The sequence below is a fragment of the Heliangelus exortis genome, chromosome 30 (assembly GCF_036169615.1).
Source record: "Heliangelus exortis chromosome 30, bHelExo1.hap1, whole genome shotgun sequence".
In the NCBI taxonomy this organism is placed as follows: domain Eukaryota; kingdom Metazoa; phylum Chordata; class Aves; order Apodiformes; family Trochilidae; genus Heliangelus; species Heliangelus exortis.
In genome coordinates, this window is record NC_092451.1 from 1,112,010 (window position 1) to 1,120,559 (window position 8,550).

The window sequence follows — 8,550 nt, forward strand, 5'->3', positions numbered from 1 at the left end:
GTTGCATAGATAATATGGGACTCCCGGTGTCACCACAGGTTACCCAGGCCTCTGCCACTTCAACTGAAATATGATGAAAAAAAAACAAAAACAAACCAAACACCAAAACCCCCCCAAAAGCAACAAACCCTTCCCTTTCCCCCAGCTGTCCCTATTTTTACTCTTTCTGGGGGTGACAGCAGAGTCCTCAGGGGGGGTTTTATCCCTCCCCAGGGGGTTCAAGCCTCCAGCTCCTCCCCGCACCCCCAAACCCCGCAGGGGGGGGTGGGAGGTGTTTGGGGTTTTAACGCCAAAACCTTCGTGGGAGGAAACAAATAAAAGCCCAGGACGACCCGAGGGGAGAATAAAAACATTGGGAAAAAAAACCACAAAACAACCAAAAAACCCCAAACAAACCGGGATGGGGGGAAAAAAAAAAAAAAACCCCAAAACAACAAACAACGGGAATTCGGTGTCCGGGAAGCGATGTCGGAGTTTCCTTTCCCTGAATGTCTGCGGTAAAAAAACCCCGGAGCGGCGGGAGGAGGAGGAGGAGGAGGAAGCAAAGGCCTCTCAGGGGATAAAACCCCCACAAAAAAAAAAACCCCAAATCCCCCCCGCACTCTCCCCGCATCCCCTCGCCCCGGGGAGGCCCGAGCCGGGCCCGGCGGGGACACAAAGCCCGGAGCCTCCCGGTAAACACCGCCCGGGGAGGCGGAGAACCCGAGCAGCGGCCCACAAGGCCGCTCCCTTCCCCGCTGCCTTTGCGGGAGAAGCGAAACGCGGGGACCCCCCCTCGCACACCGCAATTCCAGCACCGCGGGGTTTGCGGGGCCGCTGCTCCCCTTTCCCTCCCCCCTCCCCTTCCCGCACCGCGCCGGGGCCTGCGCTTCACGGCGCCGGGGCCTACCCCGCATCTCATCACCCCCCACCCCCCCCCTGCCGGTGCCGGCGGCGGGGAAAGAGCCGGGGTGTGCGGGGTGCGTTGTGTGCGGGGAAGCGGCGGGGCCGGGGATGCGTGTCCGGGTGTCCCCCCCCCACCCCCCTCCGTGTTTCCCTCCCCCCCCCTCACCTGCACATGATCCGCCATCTTGCTCCATTCATGCTCCGCTCCCTCCGCCTCCGCCGGGGCCCGGCACGCGCCCGCCCCCCGCACCCCCCCCCCGGGCTCGGCCCCCCCCACACCCCCCGCTCCTCCCCCCGCCCCCTCCCCGCACCCCGCCCCGCCCCGCCCCCCTCGCGCGCCGCCCCGCCCCGCCGCGCACGCGCGGGAAGGAGGAGAGGGAGGGGCCGCGCGCGCCGCCCCGCACCGCCCCCTCCTGCCCCCCCCCCCCCTCCTGTGGAGCGCGCGCGGGTGACGTCACGGGGGGGGGGAGAAGGGGAAGGAGGGGGGGACACGACACACCGCGCTTAAAGGGACCGCGCACCCGCACCGGGGGGACCAGGGGCACCAGGGACACCAGTGAGACCAGTGACACCAGTGACACCATGGACACCAGTGACACCAGTGAAACCCGTGAGACCAGGGACATCACGGACACCAGTGAGACCAGTGAGACCAGTGACACCATTGAGACCAGTGACATCAAGTGACACCACTGACATCAGGGACATCAGGGACACCGGTGGGACCAGTGAGACCAGTGAGACCAGTGAGACCAGGGACATCAGGGACATCAGGGACATCAGTGACACCAGTGACACCAGTGAGACCAGTGAGACCAGGGGCACCAGTGACACCAGTGACACCAGTGAGACCAGTGAGACCAGGGACATCAGGGACATCAGGGACATCAGTGACACCAGTGACACCAGTGACACCAGGGACATCAGGGACACCAGTGGGACCAGTGACACATGTGCACAGCCACTACCCCCAGTGTCCAGCACCAGTGCCCCCAGTATCCCCAGTCTCCAGTACCAGTTCTCCCAGTGCCCCCAGTATTCAGCATCAGTGCCCCCCGTACCTCCAGTACCCCCAGTGTCCAGCACCAATGCTCCCAGTACCCAGCACCAGTACGCCCAGTGTCCAGCACCGGTGCTCCCAGTGCCCCCCAAACCCACAGTGTCCCACACCAATGCTTCCAGTGCCCCCAGTATTCCCAGTATCCAGCACCAGTTTTCCCAGTGCCCCTAGCGACGCCAGCACCAGTACTCCCAGTACCCCCAGCACCCTCAGTGTCCAGCACCAGTGCCCCCAGTATCCCCAGCGTCCAGCACCAGTGCCCCCAGTTCCCCCCCGTACTCCCAGTGTGCAGCATCAGCGCTCCCAGTACCCATCACGAATGCTCCCGGTGCTCCCAGTCTCCAGTACCAGTTCTCCCAGTGCCCCCAGTATTTCCAGTATCCAGCACCAGTTTTCCCAGTGCCCCTAGCGACGCCAGCACCAGTACTCCCAGTACCCCCAGCACCCTCAGTGTCCAGCACCAGTGCCCCCAGTATCTCCAGCGTCCAGCACCAGCGCCCCCAGTTACCCCAGCAACCCCCACACCAGTGCTCGCCATCACCCCATTCCCCGCCCCAGCGTTCCCAGTTACCCCAGCACCCCTTAGCACTGGGAGCACTGGGCGGCAGAGGAGCAGAACCGGGGAGGGGTGGGGGGTGGGGAAACTGAGGCAGAAGGGTGCGCGCTGCGGGGAGCGGCGCGGGGCAGGAAGCGGTGGCGGAACCAGAAGAGCCTCGAGCGGACGTCACGGGCTGAGCCAACCCCCCCACGGGCAGCACCGGGGTGGGACCGGGACCCACGGGCGGGACCGGGACCCACGGGCGGGACCGGGACCCTTCGGACCCACCCCTGGGAAGTGGGAAAGGGGGAGCGGTGCCGGGAGGAGGATGGAGGATGGGGGAGGCGGTGGTGAAGCAGGGGGGGCTCTACCTCCAGCTCCAGCAGACTTTCGGCAAGGTGAGGGGGGGGAGGACACCCGTGGGTGTCCCGTGGGTGGGGGGGGTGGGTGGGGAGGGGTCTGGGTGGGTCCGAAGGGGAAGGGGTGCAGCCACCCCCTGGCTCCCCAAGCATCGCTTCCCCCCGGGGTGGTGGGGATGGGGATGGAAGGAAAAGAACCCGGAGTTGGACCCCCCCGGGAAAAAAAGGGGTCTGAGAAACACCCCCACCCACCCCCCCAAAAAAAAAACCCCAAAAAAACAAAACCAAAAAACCAAAAACCAAAAAAACAACAAAAAACCAAAATAACAAAAAACCAAAAAAAAAAACAAACCAAAAAACAAAAACAAAAAAAAAAACAAAACCCCCACCACACCCTGAGCTTTGTGGCTTCTTCCGTCCAGAATTTGGCAACTCCAGCCCCGTTCTTGGGCAAAAATGGGGAAGGAGCCCCGGGGCAACCATCCCCTTCCTGTCCCCGGGGGGAGGATGAGAAAATGGCACCAAAATCCCCCACCCCCCCCGGTAAAGTTTTGGGGAAGTTTGGGGTGCAGGGCTCTGAGCCAGGGGTTGCCCCCCCCCCATGGCTTGGGAAGGTTTTGGGGAAAAATGGAGCAAAAGGAGGAGTTGGATGTGCTCCGGCAGCGGGGGGGCTGTGGGATCTGGGGAGATGGGAGGCACGGGATGGATCCCAGTGCTGGGATGGTGCTGGAAAAAGTCCCTGTGCTGGGAATTCTTTCCCCTCCTCTGCCCCATTTATCTCATCCCTTCCCCAAATTTATCCAGCTGAGGAGATCCAGCAGCGGGATCACGGGATGATCATTCCAATCATGGAATCCCAGCTGGGTTTGAAGGGACCTTAGGGATCCCCCAGTGCATGGATAGGGACACTTCCCACCATCCCAGCTGTCTCCAAGCCCCATCCATCCAACCTTGCCCTTCAGCACTTCCAAGGATGGGCAGTGATCCCAAGGATGAGTGGTGATCCCAAGGATGGGTGATGATCCCAAGGATGGGTGATGATCCCAAGGATGTGTGGTGATCCCAAGGATGAGTGGTGATCCCAAGGATGGGTGATGATCCCAAGGATGGGTGATGAACCCAAGGATGGGTGGTGATCCCAAGGATGGGTGGTGATCCCAAGGAAGGGTGATGATCCCAAGGAAGGGTGGTGGTCCTAAGGATGGGCAGTGATCCCAAGGATGGGTGGTGATCCCAAGGAAGGGTGATGATCCCAAGGATGTGTGGTGATCCCAAGGATGGGTGGTGATCCCAAGGAAGGGTGGTGGTCCTAAGGATGGGCAGTGATCCCAAGGATGGGTGGTGATCCCAAGGATGGGTGATGATCCCAAGGATGGGTGATGAACCCAAGGATGGGTGGTGATTCCAAGGATGGGTGGTGATCCCAAGGAAGGGTGATGATCCCAAGGATGGGTGATGAACCCAAGGATGGGTGGTGATTCCAAGGATGGGTGATGATCCCAAGGATGGGTGATGATCCCAAAAATGGGTGATGATCCCAAGGATGGGTGGTGATCCCAAGGATGGGTGGTGATCCCAAGGATGGGCAGTGATCCCAAAGATGGGTGATGATCCCAAGGAAGGGTGATGATCCCAAAGATGGGTGATGATCCCAAGGATGGGCGGTGATCCCAAGGAGAGGAAATCTCCTGGCAGGGTGGGAGCAGCTCTGGGGCTTTCATTCCATCCCTCTGCAGAAATGGAAGAAATTTTGGGGTGTCCTGTACCGGGAAAGCTCCTGCTCCACCTCCCGCCTGGAGCTCTTTGAGGGTTCCTCACCTCCAGCTGCTGAGAAACTGCGGAGAGGGGAGGGCAGCAGGCGCCTGGTGAAGCTGCGGGATTGTGTCCATGTGGGAGAGGCCTCTGGAGAAGCTGGATGCCCCAAGGACACCACCCCCTTCCTGCTGGAGACCACCCACAAGAGGTACCTCCTGGCTGCTGAGGCCACCGAGGTGGCCGCCTGGATCCGGAGCCTCTGCCAGCTGGCATTCCCGGTAGGCACTGGGGAGGGATGGTTTGGGAATGGGATAACCCGGGATCCCTGGAGTGGGGGGAGGTTGGGGTGCTGTGCTCTGCCTCCCCTCACTCCCTGCTTTTTTTTTTTTTTTTTTTTTTTTTCCCTGGGAAAGAGGAGCAGGGAGGAGGCAGCAGCAGGCAAGGATGGGCAGCAGAGCTCCTGGGATGCTGATGGGGAATTCTCCATGGAGGAAAACACCCTCTACAGCTCCCGGGATAAAGGTGGGCACTGGGAGGAGGGGGAGGGGGGGCCGAGCTGGGTCTGCTCACACAGGAGGCAGCCCATACCCAGCAGAATCTTGGAGAATCCCAGAATCCCAGACTGGTTTGGGTGGGAAGGGTCCTGCAAGACCATTTAGTGACAACTTCCATGGGGCAGGGACACCTCCCCCCAGCCCAGGTGACTCCAAGCCCCATCCAGCCTGGATGGTTGGACACCAGGGCTGGGACAGCCACCCCATCTCAGTGTCCCACCACCCCCACAGCAAAGAATTTCTTCCCCATGTCAAACCTCAATCTCCCTTCTCCCAAAAGCCATCACCCCTCATCCCATCCCTCCAGGCCCTCATCTGAAGTCTCTCCCCATCTTTTCTGGAGCCCCTCCAGGCACTGGAAGTTGCTCCAAGGTCTCCCCAGAACCTTCTCTACCCCCAACCCTCAGCCTGGCTCAGAGCTGCTCCAGCCCTTGGACCACCACCCCTCCCAGTTTCTGAGGCACCTTGGCCAGTTTCTTACTGGGGAGCAGCCCCCAGCAGTGCTACGTGCTGGGGGGGGGGATGGGAAGTCCCCCCCACCCCCTGCAGCAGCCTCTTCCTGCCCTGTGGTTTGGGTTCTCTGCTCTATCGGGGCTGCTCTGGAGCTCTTCAGCTCTTATCAGCCGGACGCTGGTTTGTTTTTTGTTTGGTTTTTTAATGTTTTTTTGGGTGGAGGGGTGGTGTCACCATCCCCACGTCACTTCTGTAGCATCCCTGCTCTGAGCCAGGTGTTCAATGTCACCCTCCTGTGTCCCCAGCCAGCCTGCAGCGGGTGTTCGAGGTGACGGTGAGGGCCACCGAGTCCTCCGAGCGCTGCGGGCTCCGGGGCCGCTGCATCCTGCGAGCTGGAGAGGAAGCTCTGGAGCTGCGGGACTTCCAGACCTCGGAGCTCCTCTGCAGCTGGCCCTACCCGTTCCTGCGCCGCTTTGGGAGGGATAAAGTAAGTGGGATGTGGGGTGGGTGGGCTGGAGGGGGGGCACGGGGGACCTGAGCCTGTCCCCCTCCCCAGGTGACCTTCTCCTTCGAGGCCGGGCGACGCTGTGTGTCTGGAGAAGGAAGCTTTGAGTTTGAGACCGGGCAAGGGAACGAGATCTTCCAGGCCATCGAGTCAGCCATCAGCCTCCATCGGGGCCTGGGGACAGAGGAACCCTGGCGGGGTGGCCCTGGGGACGATGCCTCCCGAGGTGGCCGCTCCAGCTGGGCGCAGGGACGCGAGGAGCCCGCTGGCACCAAGGAGCCCACCTGGGAGGGGAAGTTGCCCAAATCCAAGCTGGTGATACCCCCCGGCTGCTCCGGGGCTGGGGACCCATCGGGCACCTTCCTGCCCTCTCGTGGTGCTGACTGCCCCTACCCCGAGCCCTGCAGCCCCCCGTGCCAGGGGACCCCCCCGGCGCTGGAGAAGGGTGGGTGGCAGGAGCCTGAAGCTGAGTATGCCACCCCCTTCGACACCATTGCCAAGACCTTCATGGCTCGCCAACTGGGCAGCTTGGCCACCAGCCCCCAGGGGGTCCCTGACCCCCTTTACGACAGCATCGGGGAGGCTCGGGGGCAAAAAGGGGGGGAGCACCCCCTGCCACCTCCCCCCCCCCCCAAACCTGACCACATCTACGACGAGCCCGAGGCTCTGCCCGTCTATGACGAGCCCGAGGAGGTGAAGGGGGAGGCGTGGAGGTTGCAGGCAGCCCCTGAGGAGCCCCCCGGGCCTGAGTACCCCTACGACCCCCAGCAGGATGACTACGCCGTGCCCAAGAGACCCATCCTGCTCCGGCAGGGCCAGGAGTGGCTGGGGGACACCGAGTATGGCAAGGTGGTCCTCCCGTTTGCAAAGAAAAGGAACCTGCAGTGAGCAAAATGGGGATGGAGAAGAGACGACCCTCCCTCCCCCCCCCAACACACCCTCCCAGCCAGACCCCCTTCCTCCTCGGCGTTGCTGAGACCCCCCCAGCTCAGCGCACCCATGGACTGGGGGGGTGGGAGGCGAAGCGCTGCTCGCCGGCCCGGGCTTCGCTCCCTGCGGAGCGGCGGCCGCACATCTGGGCAGCTGTGAAGCACATCTGGGCAGCTGCGGAGCCGGCAGCCGGGCTGTGCCCACTGGAGGGCGGTGTGCGCCCGCACACCGGGCAGGGGACGGGACAGGCAGGGGACAGGCAGGGGACGCTCCGCAGCCGCTCCGCTCCCCAATTCCCCGCATCCCCAGACGCTCCGCATCCTCCCTGCCGCTCCGCTCCCTCCTTCCCCGCATCCCCAGACTCGCACCCCGCAGCTCTGAGGGGCTCCTGCGGACCAGATCCCAGGTAGCCCGCTTCACAACGCACCCCCGGGATGCTCATGGCACGCCCTGGATACAGCCCGGCAATGCACGCACACACACACACACACACACACACACACACACACACACACCCTCCCGGGATGCAAATCCCACATTTCGGGTGCAGCCGGGTGATGCTCAGCTTCCCCCCTCCTTGCAGATTTCCCTTCTCCCCCCCCCCCCAGCTCCCCCGCAGCCCCCAGCTCCCCCGGGAGGGCTGGACCAGCATCCTGGCCGGGGCTGGGCACTGCTCCTGTCCGAAGGTCACACCACATCCTCGCTCAGCAAGAACAGCAGCATAAATTTCTACTGTCTCGGCCACATTCTTTTTCTCTCTTTTTTTTTTTTTTTTTTTTTTTTTTTTCTTTCATAAAACCACTTTCCAGTTCCTCTGAATTATAGATGAAATACTCAGCTTTATCGTCACGGTGTTTTTTAGCGGCTGGCTCCTCTCCTCCTTAGCCCGTGGCTTGACACAGCCTGAATTGCTCTGGGTCAGCCTCTCCTCCTCTTCCTCCCCATCACCTCCAGCCCTTGTTATGGGGTCAGCCGGGCACAGCGAGCGGAACCGGCCCCAAAGCTCCATCTGCTGATGGTTCCCTGGCGCCCAACCCTCCCCCCCCGCCTCCACCACTATTTTTCTTCATTAACCAAAGAAACGGAAAACACTTCCCAGACTTCACTTTAAAGATCCTGCGGGTCTAACGAGGTTTGTGCCCTGCCAGTCGGGCTAACGAGGGCCCCGCTGCCCCTGGCACTCGGCAAATTTCACACCCGGGAGTTGTTTGCTGCTGGAATGAATCGCTCACAGCTTCCCCCACCTATGTGGAAAGGGTTCAAGGGTGGGAAATGTCACCTGACCTGGAATACGGAGTCCGGGTACTGAGGATGCAAAAGCTGGGAAAGCCCTTGGCAGGGCTGAGAAAACAAAATCGATGGCAGAGAAGGGAGGAAGAGATTACAGAGCAAAGCCCCAGACGAATGGAGAGCTCTTTAATCTGATTAGGGAGTTATTGTCATTATTGCTTTACGCTGGTTATAAATCATTTAGGAGCTGGGCTAATCAAAACAGAGATTTGTTCGGAGCT

General features: G+C 61.5%; 2 protein-coding genes across 5 annotated transcripts in view; one reads left to right on the top strand and one right to left on the bottom strand.

Moving 5' to 3' along the window:
• XPO7 (exportin 7) overlaps positions 1 to 1,138 on the bottom strand; it is a 46,364-nt gene extending 45,226 nt beyond the window's left edge. For 3 of the 4 annotated variants that reach the window (XM_071729171.1, XM_071729168.1, XM_071729169.1), the window contains exon 1: positions 1,052 to 1,138. In XM_071729171.1, the coding sequence (XP_071585272.1) occupies positions 1,052 to 1,069 (18 nt within the window). In that variant the 5' untranslated portion in view covers positions 1,070 to 1,138. The remainder of the gene's footprint in view (positions 1 to 1,051) is intronic. The other variant, XM_071729167.1, reaches the window with a different exon arrangement.
• A 1,509-nt stretch (positions 1,139 to 2,647) lies between these two features.
• Positions 2,648 to 7,888, top strand: DOK2 (docking protein 2). The gene is made up of 5 exons (XM_071729189.1): positions 2,648 to 2,881; positions 4,579 to 4,875; positions 5,011 to 5,119; positions 5,910 to 6,091; positions 6,161 to 7,888. Exons 1-5 carry the CDS (start codon positions 2,819 to 2,821, stop codon positions 6,995 to 6,997), a joined length of 1,488 nt encoding a protein of 495 aa, XP_071585290.1. The 5' UTR covers positions 2,648 to 2,818; the 3' UTR covers positions 6,998 to 7,888.
• Positions 7,889 to 8,550: the final 662 nt, after the last annotated feature.

Coding starts and splice junctions, on each gene's coding strand:
- DOK2 (XM_071729189.1), top strand. CDS start 2,819: ATGGGGGAGGCGGTGGTGAAGCAGGGGGGGCTCTACCTCCAGCTCCAG. Junction 4,876..5,010: donor TCTGCCAGCTGGCATTCCCG/GTAGGCACTGGG, acceptor TCCCTGGGAAAG/AGGAGCAGGGAGGAGGCAGC. Junction 5,120..5,909: donor CTACAGCTCCCGGGATAAAG/GTGGGCACTGGG, acceptor CTGTGTCCCCAG/CCAGCCTGCAGCGGGTGTTC.